Here is a 17,474-nt window from a genome sequence, read left to right on the forward strand (position 1 = left end):
AGTTGGAAGATTAAGGGTGAGGAATTTTTAGGATGCGATTAGACTAAAGCCTAAAGATCGATATGGTGTTAATGTCTGTGAATTATGATTTTGTATTGTGGTTTGTCTTTACGTTCTCATTATAAGGATTTACTACAGTTCAAATTGATAGATAAATGAATTGTCCATGTACATTAAGTTTTTGTACTGAGTCAAGGAGAAAAGTCAGCTACCGCTGCGGCAACATGTCGCGGCCGTGTGAGTGTGTGGATGGGCTGACTGGTGATGGGACTTGGGGAACAAGAGCATGGGAAGCCAGGCCTTAGGAGCAAGGGCGATGGGCAGCGCGAGGACCTCGACAGTGTAGCGGTGCCTACTGGTTTTACAGGTTCCTCTCTCTCCCTTGCTTTCTCCGCCTCAATCCCAATCTTACCTCTACTTGCCGTACCATGTACATCATGTAGAACAAACTGGTTATGGAGGTGAGTGTCCCATCCATGACAAGCATAGAGCACCCATGAATTGAAACAGAGCACTAGTGTTCAGTTAGACCAGAGGGGCACACACACGATCATGTTTCGGGAACCACTGCATCATAATTTTTCGTTTTAAACCGAGTGCTGGTTAAATAAGCACAACCCTCTTATTACAAGGTTAAGTTCAACTCGACACCAGCAATATTGGCTTGTAATGAGCTAGATTGGCTGAGACTGGACATTATGGATTTGGTAGTGTTTATACTATATACTGGAAAATGGTAGCATAGTCTTTGTATGCTTATTTTTTTAATCGACAACACTCTAGAGTCTTGATGCTTAATTGTTGCTTTGAAATATTTGGATTGCATATTAAACTAGAGTTTTAGTGTTGAAATTTGATACCTTGCATTAGAGAGGTATAAACACTAGACAACAAGGTCACTTTGATGCAAGCTAACCGTTTACTTTGATGTTTACATGAGACTATTTCCAGATTACCTGATCTAATATTTGCTGATTGTAGTGTGAGCCAATGAAATCAGATGACGTTTCTCAATGGGGAAATTTGGATGTTGTGTGTTACCTGTTGTTTCTTCATAACACACAGCTAAATTTCAGATTATCTTCATTGTATAGCTAATCCTCTGCCCCTCTGTAGTAAGCCTAGAATTTGAATATTTTGTACTTTGACAGTTTAGCATATACCATCTTCTTAGATTTCTTCTATTAATGTTAATAGAGTGTATAATTATTTCCTAATCAGAATTAAGAACTGTTCCCGACCAAAATAATTAAGCCAGGACCCAGATTAGTGATGAAATACTTGAGTTGTACAACAACTGAATTGCATCATTTCTATTTTATACAGCAGCCAGGACCCAGATTAGTGATGTTTATATGAACAGAAAACCGTATGAGATTTTCATGACAATATGTATGATCTCTACTTGTAAAGACTGGTACTTTAAGCCTAGAGGGACCCCTTTTGGAAAATATAAAGAAATTTTCAGCTTAGAATGACCCAACGAATTTCCTCATTGAGAAATTTTCAGCTTAGAATGACCGAACAATTTCCAGTTTACTTTAAGTAAGCTTAGAATGACCCAATGAAGTGTACTTTGCATCATACAAAAGGAAATTGTCGTGTACTCAGTATATACTTGTAAAATATAATTAACACATACATAAGAACAGTAAACCATGTCTAAAGTTTGGATCTGTACATAATTTTTAGGTCTACTGAATCTCATTATATTAACTTGGTTGGTGGTCATTTCTTCCTGTTTTAGCTATTTGTACACCTATTTGAGCACACACAATTATTTCTGGCAATTATTCTATAGGGACAGATGAGGCCGCCACAATCCCATGTCTCGCTCAATGTATGAATGACCCCTGAGTATAATTTGCGCCAAGTACTTCAGCTTAGCCTACTTATGTTGTTTTAGGGACAATCCTTCTATTTTAGACCATTTGAAAATAAATTGATCTGAAATGTGTAATGCTTCTTTTAGTCCTATAATTTTGGATGATAGGCAGCTTGTCAAGTTCACTGGAAGATATTTTAGGAATGGATGATGCAATCTTTGCGGGACTGTGGACCATGCTACTCGGGTCAGAGCGCAAGCTAGCTACTATTTTTAAGAAGGGATGCCAAGTTGATATAGAGGAGCGTGGAGTTGTGGGGGTCTTGAACAATATTTATTCGGCTAGAGTGTGATATTTTTTCATCATTTATTTGTAGAGTATGTGATATTATTTTTATCCCGTTGGGCATGTTTTCTATATACTAATAAAGTATACGGATTGCTTCTGCCCGTTCACCGTCAACATATTACAGAAACTCCTTATGTTTTAAAACGTTTCAATGTTTTGTTAAAAATATTGACGCGTGGTTCGTCCGTTTCTAAACGTCAACCCCGTATATGTACTTACTGGGCCATAGATACTAATGGGCCTGCTCATGGGCTTTAGAAGATAAGCGAAAAAAGAATTTTTGGGTGGGGATTCGAACTCGGGTCGTTTCCTTCCACCTGCCCAGCAAAACATTATAGTTAGAGATAGAGGCAGGACCAGAGATGGAGGCGAGCTTTCTCGATCTGGGCTAAGTTGGCTTTGTGAAGTTAGGTTAATGCATGACTGGCTTGAAAGGATCCGGAGTGCTACCAAACAACCCGTAAGTCGGTTATGTCTTCATAGTTCTTCTACACATATTGTTGTTGTTTTTTAACATCACCGGGAGGCAGAAAAACTGCCCACCTGAATTTTCATATAACCAGATCAAACAAGAGTTACAGAGTAGAGAGGGGTCGAGAGAGAGGCCCCCCATGCAAGTTACAACTGCACCGAAAAAGCAGCGGAGCTTCTACACATATTGTCACTGGTTTCCATCACTTTTCTTTCCCATAAGGACACCAAATTCCATGGGCATAATGATGATCACTAGAAAATGACTATGTACTCCCTCCATTTCTAAATACAAGTCTTTTTTAAAGGTTTCAATACAAAATACATACAGATTTATATAGACATACTTTAGAGTATAGATTTACGCATTTTGCTTTGTATGTAGTCCCTTATCGAAATCTCTAGACAAACTTATATTTAGGAACGGTGGGAGTACATATTAAATCTACATACAATTGATGCCCCGTGTAATCACAAAATCAAGGGTTTGGACTAACATTTATTCAAGGCACTTATGTATCATTCAATATAAGTCATTGTTTTAAAATAAATTTACTGAGCTAGAGAGACGAGAAGTTTTTTTTTCTCCCGTTGCACTATAGTTATTTTGTTCTCAATGGCTTGATTTGAACGCCGAAATTTTATTATCCCTTATCCCGTTGCAACGCACGTGCCCTTTTGCTAGTATGTATGTATGTATGTATCTATATATATATATATATATATATATATATATATATATATATATATATATAGCTAATTGGATGTGAGTTTTCTTAAAGTATTATTGTTGACATTAGCCTTGAGGTAAAAGGTTGGGAGGCAAAACTATAAGCCCCTATCTTTTTCTGTGTCCAATTAAAACTTCATACCCATAAGTATCGCGTGAGTGTTAGCAATTGTAAAAGACTAAATGATAGTTGAGTATGTGGACTTGCTGAAAAGCTCTTATATTGACTCTTTTTGATGTTATGATAAATTGCAATTGCTTCAATGACTGAGATTCTAGTTGCTAGGTCTCAATGAAGTTTCTGATTCATACTCTACATTGTGAATAAATTGTTACTTTAGCATAAGAAACCATATGACTATATATGTTGTTGTTCTAAGAATGATCATGATGCCCTCATGTCCATATTTTATTTTATCGACACCTCAATCTCTAAATATGCGGACATATTTTCGATATCGGCTTCCGCTTGAGGACAAGCGAGGTCTAAGCTTGGGGGAGTTGATACGTCCATTTTGCATCATGCTTCTATATTGATATTTATTGCATTACGGGCTGTTATTACACATTATGTCACAATACTTATGCCTTTTCTCTCTTATTTTACAAGGTTTACATGAAAAGGAAGAATGCCGGCAACTGGAATTCTGGGCTGGAAAAGGAGCAAATATTAGAGACCTATTCTACACAACTCCAAAAGTCCTGAAACTTGGAATATATTAAAAATATTGGGCGAAGAAAGCACCAAAGGGGAGCCAGCCACCGTCCACGAGGGTGGGGGCGCGCCCTACCCCCTGGGCGCGCCCTCCTGTCTCGTGGGCCACCTAGCAGGCCCCCGACGCCCATCTTCTGGTATAAGGTGTCTTTTGCCCTGGAAAAAATAAGGAGGAAGCTTTCTGGAGGAAGCGCCGACGTCTCGAGGCAGAACCTTGGCGGAACCAAACTAGGCCTTCGGTGGAGCTGTTTTGCCGGGGAAACATCCCTCTGGGAGGGGGAAATCGTCACCATCGTCATCACCATCGATCCTCTCATTGGGAGGGGGTAAATCTCCATCAACATCTTCACCAGCACCATCTCCTCTCAAACCCTAGTTCAAATCTTGTATCCGATCTTTGTCTCAAAACCTCAGATTGGTACATGTGGGTTGCTAGTAGTGTTGATTACTCCTTGTAGTTGATGCTAGTTGGTTTATTCGGTGGAAGATTATATGTTCAAATCCTTTATGCACATTAATACCCCTCTGATTATGAACATTAATATGATTTGTGAGTAGTTATGTTTGTTCCTGAGGATATGAGAGAAGTCTTGTTATAATTAGTCATGTCAATTTGGTATTTGTTCGATATTTTGATGATATGTATGTTGTCTTTCCTCTAGTGGTGTTATGTGAACGTCGACTACATGACACTTCACCATTATTTGGGTCTAGGGGAAGGCATTGGGAAGTAATAAGTAGATGATGGGTTGCTAGAGTGACAGAAGCTTAAACCCTAGTTTATGTGTTGCTTCGTAAGGGGCTGATTTGGATCCATATGTTTCATGCTATGGTTAGGTTTACCTTAATTCTTCTTTCGTAGTTGCGGATGCTTGCGAAGGGGGTTAATCATAAGTGGGATGCTTGTCCAAGGAACGGCAGTACCCAAGCACCGGTCCACCCACATATCAAATTATCAAAGCAACGAACGTGAATCATATGAGCATGATGAAAACTAGCTTGACGATAATTCCCATGCGTCCTCGGGAGCGCTTTCCTTTATATAAGAGGTTTTCTAGGTTTGTCCTTTGCTACAAAAAGGATTGGGACACCTTGCTGCACCTTATTTACTTTTATTACTTGTTACCCATTACGAATTACTTTATCACAAAACTATCTGTTACCGATAATTTCAGTGCTTGCAGAGAATACCTTACTAAAAACTGCTTGTCATTTCCTTCTGCTCCTCATTGGGTTCGACACTCTTACTTATCGAAAGGACTAAGATAGATCCCCTATACTTGTGGGTCATCAGACCATGACTTCATTGGACAAGAACTGTTAATTGTTGATTTTGAGGAGTTCTTCCAGTTTTTCAATCAAAAGGCCCTCGACAAATCACTCGTGGCTTGCTACTGTCTGTAAGTACTACTTCCGTAATTAAGTCTCTATATATAGCTCAGCTCTTTCATTGCATGTATATATAATTATCCTCAATATATTATGCAGATTGAAGATCGTCGAATGCAGAAAAGCACAAAACTATGACATTGGGTTCATTAACCCAAATGTCATACATGAATTTAGGTTCAGCACCATGTCTCAGAAACCGAGGACAACTTACTACAATCGTTGCTAAAAAATCGAAGCAAAGATAAAATACTCCTTCCTTACAACTTCAAGTGAGTGTTACTGTCTTGTGCACATTCGGTTTTCCTTATTACTCGAGGTTATAGTAATGTAACTGATGAGTTATGCATGCGTGCGCAGGTTCCACTTTATTTTCCTAGAGATTAAGCTTGAGAGGGGAGAAGTGACCGTCTTAGATTCGAGAGGAAAAGATCCCGAGGACTATGCGGACATGACTCGAATGCTCCAGAAGTAAGTTCAATCGATCATTATTGCACCATATCGGCAACTTTGTTCATTTCCTTATATCAAGTAATTATTTTCTTTGTCTGGCGGGATTTGTAAAGAGTTCACCGCAATTTTTCCGGGACTGGCGACCGAGTTGCGATTTAAACATCCGAAAGTAAGTACTACTACCTAGTTCCGCGCATCTTCCATTGACTCTAGCTAGTTTCATCAATATCATTCAGTATGCTTGCTTATTAGTTTGATTGACCTCTATTTCTCGTAAAGTTCTTGTGGCAGGAAGCCGGAAATGATTTATGTGGATACTATGCTTGCGAGTTCATCTACAACGTGACGACCTCTAATAAGCGGGCTACTCTGGAAAACAATATGAAGTGCGTAAGCTAAAATATTCACAATTTTATTTTATTACCATCATTTATGTTGAGTTTCATTCATACACATGTATTGATTCTCTTCTTCAATTTAGATCTGGCAGATGCGGGATGAACTCCTACCACATGATCGCATACGCGCAATTCAAGAGGAATTGGCAAGATTCTTTCTTGACCACGTCATCAATCCACCCGGAGAATACCATGTGGCACTTGACTTCGTATGTTAGAGATTGTAAGAGATCTTATATTGTATATATGTAGCTAGTAGCGTCGGATGGATATATGAAAACTTGTTGTTCGACCAATCTCTCGGAGAAGGAGAGGTCAATCACTTCTCTCTATATATGTTCATGACGATCTTATGTACTTAATGGTTTCCTTCATTTGCTTACTAGCTAGCGTGTCGAGTTCTCTCTATACGTATAGTACCTAGCGTCGACCAAGCACGGAGACAAGAGAGGTCACTTCTCTCTATTAGCTAGCTAACACAATATATAAAATCCCTAAATTAACCCTCTTTTTGATCCCGGTTGGTGTTACCAACTGGGACCAAAGGCCCTCATGCCTGGACTCACCGCAACGGCCACGTGAAGCACCATCTGTCCCGGTTCATAAGCGAACAAGGACTAAAGGTGATGGGTTTTAGTCCCGACCCTTTAGTCCCGGTTCCAGAACCGGGACAAATGGGCCTTTGGAACTGGGACAAATGAAACTTTTTCTACTAGTGTCTGTTGTTAATAAGCATGTTGCCTTGTGAACATGTGTCTGCAGAGTTGTCATTTTATATCTTCTATAAATTGTAATAGTAGATGCTAGAGTTTGTTATACTATTGTATTGATGAAACTATATATCATGTTGAGAGTGTGGATAGGATTTTATTTCTCTGAGCAAAGGCGACAATTTTGTATGGTATTTCAGAAAGTGTCATTGTTCTTTTATCTTGTTGAAGGAAAAGCACTTTCTGTTGGCAACGGTCACTCTTTCTCTATGATTCCAGTGATTTTGATGGATCTAGAAGAGAAGTATCCGTAGCCGGGCACTCAAAATGTGATAGATTTGGGCTGGTGACGCAACATGAAGCCCCTCCCAGGGCCATGGGGTTCATCAGCTGGTCGGTGAGTGAGTACAATCGTGCGCTCAATTGTGCAAAAACAAAAGGCATGCTCTTTTTTTTTGCGGGCAACTACAAACATCATTCTGATGTTATTTGCAATTCTTACAAGTCTTGCTGTTATAACATCAGAAGTGCAAACTCTTAGCACCAACCGAAAAGGAGAAGAATCTCCGGCATCTGCATCGGCTGATGCACACAACCATCTTTATTGCATTATTAGACAAAGTCTTACAAAACAAATATATAAATCAACCCAAAGTCATCTTTTTGGCAAAAACTATCACCCTACCTACAAGGTTGATGATGTGTCCTGACCTCGTGTCAACTCACGCCATGAAATTTGATGGCCTCACCAAGCTGCCCGCCGGCTAGCCAGGAGCACCAACCGGTCTAGCAAACTCTTAGCATGCACCCCGTCCGCACAGTGTAGAATTTTTCACCGCCATCTTCCGCCGTCCCATCTTCAGGAGTAATCAATGTATTGACCTTGCCAGACCCTACTGCCGGCGACGCCACCACGACACCAGACAACGTCACCCTCCTACACGCGCTCAACAAACTGTATCTAGCGCTGAGACCTTGCTGCACCTTTCCGCCAAGACTCGTCGTTGTCGATACTATAGATGGCATGCCACTCCACCTTGGTCACCACATGAGAAGCATGTGGATATCTGCGCCCAGACACCGAAACCAAACACTTGTCCCTTCAGCCGATGTACGTTCCCAAAGATGATGCCCTATGGAGGTGAGGACATAGGAACATCACCATCATCCGACCCGGAAACCGAATCGATGGTTTCCTCCGAGGCACACACGGAACACGAATCGCCAATGACACCTCCAATGAGGTAACGATGCCCACGGGCGCCGCCATCATCGGTTCCGATCGAGGCCGAACCAAGCTTTCGCTGGAAAACTCGCGCCCATCACCGGCTGGTCCACTAGATCCTCCTCCACCATCATCCAGCACGCCTCATGGGGACGTCCCAAACCACCCATGACCGAAGCCATAGCGGAGAACGGCCGCCCCGCCTGGGTGAGCCACCGACGGCGGAAGAATCCTCATTGTTGTGCCATTGACGTCAGACGATGCACATGTTAAAGCAGGACGCCCGCGCTAATCTCCACCGCGACCGCATCATCCACCGCTTGGGCTTTGCCCCGCGGCGCTTCGGCGGCGACGAGGAGACGAGTGGCGGTTGTGGCCGAAGCCATATATCAAATCAGGAGGGGCAGAGGGGGAGAAAACATCAATCCGAGTGCAAATTTCCGTCATGTACCTATGATGTACTCCCCCACCCTTATTTTGGGATGGAGAGAAAACATCAAGCATCTTAATGTATTTTTAAGCTCCCAGAAAGAATCATAGAAGGGTAACAATACCTCTAGCAGACGGATTAGCTAACTGAACATGAGAGAGATGGTTCAATGGGGTTAGAAGGAAGAATATCATATGGAAACCAACATTTAGTAAAAACCAATAAAACCCATGCAAAAACAAAATTTTGAAGTTTTGAAAAAATCTAGAAAAATAGGGGACATTAAAAGGATGATGGGAAATTCCAAGTTCAAAAGCATTACGGGATATGAGCCATGGAAAAACCAAAATCAGCACTGAATTGTAGAACAATATATACGCGCATACACTCATCTCTATGAACGCACACATGCGTAGCTACCCATATGAGCACCTTCGAGAGACCGAGCTGACACGTCATCTTGAGATTTTACGAAGTCAACATAGGCGCCTCGTAGTCGACAGGAACGTCTCCTCCCACTAAATACGTATCGCCGAAAATCCTGAAATAAATTCAGGATAAATATGAGCACTAGGATTTAAATACTGGTGGCTGAGATACCACTATTCTTCTAATCATCCAACCACAGGTTGGTTAATTAACATCCTACAACGTGTTTTAACTTGAAATTTTGCATGGCAATAGAATGTCACCCTTTTAACATCTCGTATTTTTGTCAGATTTGTTCGAAACTTTCAAACATGGTTTTCATGAAATTTCCTTTGAATGTTGATTTCCATGTGATATTTTTGGAGTTAGAAACGGGTTGGACTAGAAGGATGATTCGTCCAATCATTTAGGCTATGAGGTTTGTTCTGCAAATGTTCCATCGGCCCACATCCTGACGGTCTCCTGCTCCTTCTTTCACATCCAACGGTTCACAGGACAGGATACGCTCGCCTACTCAGGTCTACAGCTACACCGGTCAGCAGTTGGCGGCTGTCACTCGCTCCGGGAACCAGGATGCTCGTCGTCGCCGCAGCAAAGCTGCCTCTTCTCGCCTCCCAGTCTCCTCGGCGAGATCCGCCGCGGTCACCGAAAGCGCTCGCCGCCATACTGCGCTCGCGCGTCATCGCCTGCCTTCGCGCGCAAGAGTAAGCAGAAAGCTGATTTCACCCAGTCCACGCTGCCCGCCACCTGTTCGGCGCTTGGCCTCACTGGACTGAACCTTCTGTTTCTTGCTCCGTTTGTGTGGCTCCCCTTGCAGTGGCGAGATGGCGATGCAGGCGGCCCACGCGGCCGTTCGCGGCGGCGTCTCCGTGGTGAGTCGGTTGCTCCAATGCATTCCCTGGTTCGTTGGGTGCGTGGAGCGGCAGCGCGCTTCTGGATATGTTGTTTGCTTCTACTTAATTCTATCTTTTATGGAAGGATCCTTGGAGGAACCATCCATGCTACTGTACATGCTAGCTAGTATTCTTTTCGTGTTCCATTTCTTGTCCCTGATGCTAACAAACATGTGCAATGTTGTTCAGCTAGAAATTGCGATGTCCACTCCTGGAGTGCTAGAGGTGGGCCTTTCTCACCATTCTTCTGCAGCTTTCTTCCCTTTAACAATTATTATCATTCCTTCTTGCTAGCTTTTGATTGATTGATAAAATCTTCAAATAGGCTGTTGAGGATCTTCGCAGGATTTACCCTTCCTTGACATTTGGGGTGAGTTTCTGGCATTACTTCATTGGTTTTTGCACCATTCCCTGAACATATGACTTGTCAGCTAACTGCTTTTTAGCACCACTATATATCTAGGGTGAGTGCCTGGTCTTTTTCATATAATCTTGACAATGTGATACTCTTATTACAAAGTACCATGTCCATGGCTTTTACAGTCTTTACACCTGAACTTTTAAACTTGCTGTGTGTGTGTGGCAATGCCCCACTGTGTTTTTCGGAAAGTAATACTCACAATTTACTACTCCATCAAAGCTGTCCCGTACAACCCCTGTATGCTAACTATAAGCAACAATGTTAGGTTGCTCATGATGCATTCTGATCTTTCTGCACTCTATATTTAGGTTGGTACGGTCCTCAATGCTGATGATGCAAGGAAAGCCATTAGAGCTGGTGCACAGTTTCTCATGAGCCCTGGCACAGTCATGGTAAGAGTTAGTACTATTGCATTTGTAATAATGTTTATTTTGCTAGAAATGCACATGTTTCCCATAGTCTGTGATTACTGGTTATACACATCACTAGGGACATTCCACGTACAGTTTGGCAATGTAACATATTTGATGTTAGAGATCCTTATAGGCTTGTAGTTTAGACTTTAGGGTGCCAATAATTTAACATTCTATCCCTTGGCTTGCAATTACTTCGACATATCTAATAGAAATCTGTCATCTACTATTTGGTGATTGTAGTGTTTGCATCCCAGTATACAAATGTTAATTGATTCTTTCAATCTTATTGTTTAAGGAAATACTTCATGATCTTGATGGAAGTGAAGCTCTGTATATCCCAGGAGTGCTGACACCAACTGAGGTATGTATCACATTCCACATATAAACTTGCATGAAGTTTATTGGTGCAATTTAGAGTAGTGCGGCCTAATATTTACTCTCACATGTTTGTTATATTTGGTTTTGCAGGTTATATATGCTTTCAATGCTGGTGCTAAAGTCGTTAAGGTTTGATGACTTGTACCTGTCCTATTTTAGTTATAGTAGAGACTAGAAACATATCAGAGCATTAACAATATATTACTCCCTCCGTCCTGTAATATAAGAACATTTTTAAAACTAGTGTAGTTTCAAAAACGTTCTTATATTATGGGACGGAGGGAGTAGATGATAACTTTTGTCAGACATTTTAAAACAATGTACTTTTCTACGACCATTTTGGTTGCATACTAACTAGCAAAATGTGTCACTTTATTTTGTGATGAATAAATGTGTTAGTTTTCCGTTCTGCTTATAGGCATATGACACTCGGTTGTTTGTGTGGTCTACTTTAATTAGGTGTACCCAGCTTCGGTGATGGGTGGAGAGATGTACATGTCTGCTCTAAAGAAACCATTTCCTCTTGTACCAATGGTTGCTTCGCAAGGAATTACCATAGGTAAGTGGCCTTGTCTAGCACCCATCGTCCCTGTTTCATTTTCCTCTTTTGCGAATATCGTCCCTATCTTCTGTTGGTGTCTAAGTAGCAACCTCCAAGTGCATGTTTCATAACACTGTGACTCTTCCAAAGAAAAAGAGTAATTACCCGACTTATCCGAAGCGTAAATATCGGTTAGCTGTACGATACTATTCACTCTGATGCTATGGCCACTGTCGTATACAGGTTCAATCAAGTCGTACATGGACGCAGGGGCATCTGCAGTGGTGCTGTCCGATGCTATCTTCGACAAAGAGTTGATGAGAGAAAGGAATTTCATTGGAATTGCAGCGCTCGCAAATCAGGCCACTTTGCAGGCATCACAGTGTGGAAGATGAGGCAAAACCAAAAACTTAGTGTGCAAGCATTGCAGTTCAGAAAACGGGACAAAGTGCTTGCCTAATACTGCTTGGCTTGGGATTAACAATACCATCCACTTACATTCCCTGCTCTGCATGAGAAGAGGTAAAACAAGTGAAATCTTATCAACGGGTAGAACAGAAATGGTTTAATCTGTTCCAAAGAAAACTAATCCAGAATGATATCTCTTTTCAGGAAGAAGCCAGTTCTGTTTCCCTGGTACTGAAGCCCCCCCCCCCCCCCCCCCCCCCCCCCCCCCGGCAAGGTCTGTACATTCGGCTCGCTACGGTTGCCGCCCCAGCCCTGCCGACAGATGGCTAGTTAACATAGGAAATTAATCCGAACTCATTTAACTGCTGCTACTATTCCATGAGTCCACATTCATTGACTCTCAACTTTTGTTATGGCTAATTGGCTAGTGCCGAGCTCCACTCTGACCAACACTACATGCATCCTGAAGAAACTCTGAACCTGACGCACAGTGCACGGCTGAACTAGACCAGCATCACCAGCAGCACAAGGAGGCTGCATAGCGTGATCGGCCACAGAGCAGCAGCAGCAGTCGTAATCGTCGCCGAGCCGCACGTCCGCACCTGCACGCCACCGCTGGTCGAGTTGTTGGTACATCCACTCGCATGTCGTGTTGTCGACTGGCCCAGGACGGGGGTACACCGTGCAGGTGCAGACCCACATTCTGAACCCAGCGGTGTATTGCTGAACATCGTCCTCTGCCGCTCGTTGTAGTCTTACCTGAAGCGATTGATGATCAGGATCAATCGGGGAATTCAGATTGTTTCATACGTACGTGGGCAGGTAGTTGGGCGTGGGTTGGAGATCAAGTGGGTGGGGTTACATTGCACTACATACCGGAGTGCAGCAGCAGCAGCAGCAAAAGGGCAAGGCTCAAGATGGTCATGGCCTGATGGGGCGTCCTTGTCTTCATCTCTGTTAGGCACAAGTTCGTAGCAGAAGAACATGTTATATGAAGTCATATCAGTTAAATGGAATAGGAGAGGACAGACGAGGAAATAATCCTGTAAAATCAACCAGAAACAAAAACAACATCATGAATACACGTTTAATTACATGTTTGCAGTGTCAGGTACAAAACATAGTATAGCAAGTAAAAAAAATGTTCGTCGAGTATTTCAAAACGTTCATCGTTTCTTTGAAAACGTGTATCATGTATTTTCAAAAGACCTTGTGTATTTTTAAATATGTCATATTGTTTTCATAAATATTGCACGGAATTTTTTATATACATTTTTAGTAATGCAAGATGAACGATCTGTAGTACATGCTGAGTTTTTTCCTTTTATTCTTTTTATGTTTTCAGTGTTTCTATTTATTTCCTAGTTTTTCTTGTTCTAATTTATTTTTCTGTTTCTTTATTAGGAAAATATAAAATGCACATAACATGATTTTTTTAATACATGCTTATTGTTTTTTGATAAAAGATGAATATTTTTAAAATATATGATGAACAGTTTTAACACACAATGTGTGTTTTCTGAAATACTAATATACATTTCTAATCCACAATGGACATATTTTAAGATGTTAAACATCTTTTAATACACAATGAATATTATAAAGAATAAATGATGAACATTTTCTGAAACACAAATAACATCTTAATACATGATGAACATTTATAAACAAGTGAAGAATATTTTCTGTAATACATGACGAATATTACTTAATAAATGATGAACATTTTTAGTTACAGCATGAAAGTTCTATGAAATACATGTTGATAGTTTTCTAATGTACGATAACCATTTTTCAAATACCCAATGAACATTTTTAACACCCAGATATTTTCATGAAATAGTAAATAAAAAAATATATATTTAGAAAAAAATCAAGATGTTAATTAAAAGGTTCAAACAAAAAATGAAGGTAAAAAGGATTAAAATAGTACCTCGTCTGCGTCTCAAACACCTCAGGGGATGTGTGCTGGGAGCAAATTTGATAGTATGATTTTTCTTCATGGGCCAGATCCAACTCATCTCCCTGTGGTGAGATGAACTTCTCGCTCGCATTCGACTTATAGACGCAAACCCTTCACGTAGCCATTTTTTCCTGCTTCATTGGTTACACTAGTGAGGGAATGACTACAGGACCACATTTTTTTTTGACTATTTGATTGTCTTTTATTTATTGCATAGATCCTTTTAGTTGCCAATTGAATCCATTTCTATTCACAATTTTTGTAATCCAATTCTACATCAAGTGTATTTTTGTGCTTCTTTTGTGCTCGTTGTTTTGATGTGCAATGGTTCGGTTATTCTTGCATTTATTATTCTTTAACTCTTATTTCTGTTTCTCAGTTTATACTTATTTTTAGCGCAATAGTAATTTAGAATTATTTACATGTTTTCCTTCGCGTTCTCACATGATTGTGTGATTTGTTCCAATTATAGTCACACAATTATTTGCGTTAGATCTAAGTCTAATTGAATAGTTTGCTTTACCATTAGCTTAAGTTCTGAGGTGCTTAATACTATTTTCCCTAAATGCAAGTCTAACAGATTAGGCTTAATATGAATTTATAATTTTTCATTGCAAAGGATTAGAGGATCTATGCAAATTCATAATTTTTTCATGGACACGACGTTTCGTCTCTCAGGTGCATCTGCTTATGGTGATGAACAGTAAAATAAAAGAAATACTAGAAAAAATAAATAAAAAAACTGAATTTTTTTTTGCATCGAAGATGTTTGAGTGCGTGATGTTCATGCCAAATTTCATCATGGTTGGATCAAAGCAACTCTCGGTAAAAAAGACAAATTTGGGGGATGTGAGAAAGTTTACTCTTCACGCATTGTTCGGACCAAGTTTCTCATTTTTGCTGAGAGCTGCTCAGTTGTCGAAACATGATGGAATTTGGTACGGATATCACACACTCTAACTTTTCCAGGCAATTTTTTGATTCAGGTTTTTATGAATTTATTTACTTTATTTTATTGTTCCTCGGGAGCAGATGCGCCTAGGCTCAGAAATGAATATTCAGATTTTCTCATCCATTTCTATAACTTTATCATTTTAATCTAAAATATAATAAATGCTAGACCTATTGGTTAAATTTTTTATGGGATAAACTGAGGCTAGATAAAAACAAAATGAGCTAAAGTGTGGCGTTCAAAAATAATTACATTTAGGGCCTAAAGGGTAATACATATTTTTATTTCAGATTAGAGTGTATTACCGAAAAAGGCTTTCGCCCCGCTTTATATATAAGGCAAGCCACCCGAACCACAAGTAGAGTGTATTATAATTTTTGGATAACTAATTAAGAGACAATTAAGATTTTTGTCGACTGTGACGGCCATACAGGCAACACAATCGGTTATTTGTTTTGAAATCATGGATCAGTATTGGGCTGCAATCTCGTACCATGTTGTGAGAGTTGTAACAGGGAGTAAATAAAGTGCGGGGCATGAGATGAATTTTCGACCTTGCGAGGCACTACACCAGGATCCACTATTCATTTCTCATCGGGCATGCAACGGCAGCCAGTAAAGCGTCATTATCTTGATACTTTTGTCTGCTAAATTCTGAGACCAGCAGAAGCTCTTCAACTCTAGGTGGTGCATACTTTAAGCTGTATGCATGCAACAATGCTAGAGTCTTTGTGGTGGATTAATGGCTGCCTGCTATGGTGCATGCATGGGACACTTGCAGAAGTTGGTTGTACGTAGCTTTAAACATGCACGGTTACAAATTCTAAGTTCTGCTAATTTTCGAAATATACTGCAGCCAATGAAGAAGAAGAGAACGAAAAATGTACTCCCTTCGTCCCATAACATAAGAGCGCATTCGTCCTATAACATAAGAGCGCACTAGTGTCAAAAACACTCTTATATTATGAGACGGAGGGAGTAGTATCAAATAAACAGCGGATGCACATGTGCAGCCAAACAAATAGTACTATAGCGTGCCATGGTTGAATGCATGAAACACTTGGAGAACACAGAGACATTCAATGTTGTATGCACTGATGTTCGTACATGGCCAGGTGAGTCTTCGTACATGTGCGTGCCTGCGGATAGCTGCTCTCCCTCCCTCCCTTTTCAGCTCTTCAAGGAAAATATGTATTTTTTTTACTATTTCTTGCAAATTCTCACTGCCTTTGTAACTTAATATAAGACTTTTTTAACACTAGGACAGTGTTTTATCTTATATTCAGTTACGGAGGGAGTATAAAGTTATTTCCCACCAGCATTCAGCCAAAGAAAAAACTTTCCAGTTCTTCTCACAAAATGGTTTTCTGAAATGACAATGGGGAGCGAAAAACAGTTCTCCTTATTAATAATTAATCAAAATGCAAAACAAAATCTGAATGCGGAATCTAACAGTTCAAAACCGTTCTAAATATCTATAACGGTACGAAAAAGAAAACTCTCTGCTAATTGAAAAGGAAAACACCATCCACAACATCCTGGATCCCCTCGTCATCACCAAAACTGTCTTCCTCCTCCTCTTCCTCATCCACTGCACAAACACTCAAATCCCGGCCATGGCGACGTTTCATCTCCATTCTGTCATCACCTTTCTCACGGCTCTGTCCACCAAACCGTCGTTTCACCTGTGGGGAGGAAGGTGAAGCCACGTACCTCCTCCAGTCCAAGACGTCAGAGGCGCTCAGCACTATGATGGCATCCTCCAGGCTGACCACCTCACCGTTGCATCCCCTCACCATTCCTCCCCCCATGATGTGCATCTCCGAATCGTGATCGACGCCGTCCATCAATATAACGCGGTGAGGGTTCTCCACGATCGCTTCGAACAGCCTCGCTCCGAGGTCGCCGTCATTGTCCGGTGATCTCTTCCTCTTGGGGGCGAGCTTGCCGCTGCGTGCGGGAATGTTAGGGCTACCCTGCAGCTGGACGGCGGTGAACTCGGCGTTGAAGGAAATATGCCCTAGAGGCAATAATAAAGTTATTATTTATTTCCTTATAATCATGATAAATGTTTATTATTCATGCTAGAATTGTATTTTCCGGAAACATAATACATGTGTGAATACATAGACAAACAGAGTGTCACTAGTATGCCTCTACTTGACTAGCTCGTTAATCAAAGATGGTTATGTTTCCTAACCATGAACAATGAGTTGTTATTTGATTAACGAGGTCACATCATTAGTAGAATGATCTGATTGACATGACCCATTCCATTAGCTTAGCACCTGATCGTTTAGTATGTTGCTATTGCTTTCTTCATGACTTATACATGTTCCTATGACTATGAGATTATGCAACTCCCGTTTACCGGAGGA

At 40.8% G+C, this 17,474-nt stretch overlaps 1 protein-coding gene across 1 annotated transcript; it reads left to right on the top strand.

Annotated features, from left to right (window-relative positions):
* Positions 1–9,623: 9,623 nt before the first annotated feature.
* LOC123108429 (KHG/KDPG aldolase) lies at positions 9,624–13,660 on the top strand. Its single transcript, XM_044530220.1, has 10 exons — positions 9,624–9,828; positions 9,942–9,996; positions 10,207–10,242; positions 10,343–10,387; positions 10,747–10,830; positions 11,150–11,215; positions 11,323–11,361; positions 11,692–11,791; positions 12,017–12,295; positions 12,386–13,660. The coding sequence occupies exons 1-9, from the start codon at positions 9,698–9,700 to the stop codon at positions 12,166–12,168; spliced, it is 708 nt and encodes a 235-aa protein (XP_044386155.1). The 5' UTR covers positions 9,624–9,697; the 3' UTR covers positions 12,169–12,295; positions 12,386–13,660.
* Positions 13,661–17,474: the final 3,814 nt, after the last annotated feature.

The sequence above is a fragment of the Triticum aestivum genome, chromosome 5A, assembly GCF_018294505.1.
Source record: "Triticum aestivum cultivar Chinese Spring chromosome 5A, IWGSC CS RefSeq v2.1, whole genome shotgun sequence".
Taxonomy (NCBI): Eukaryota; Viridiplantae; Streptophyta; class Magnoliopsida; order Poales; family Poaceae; genus Triticum; species Triticum aestivum.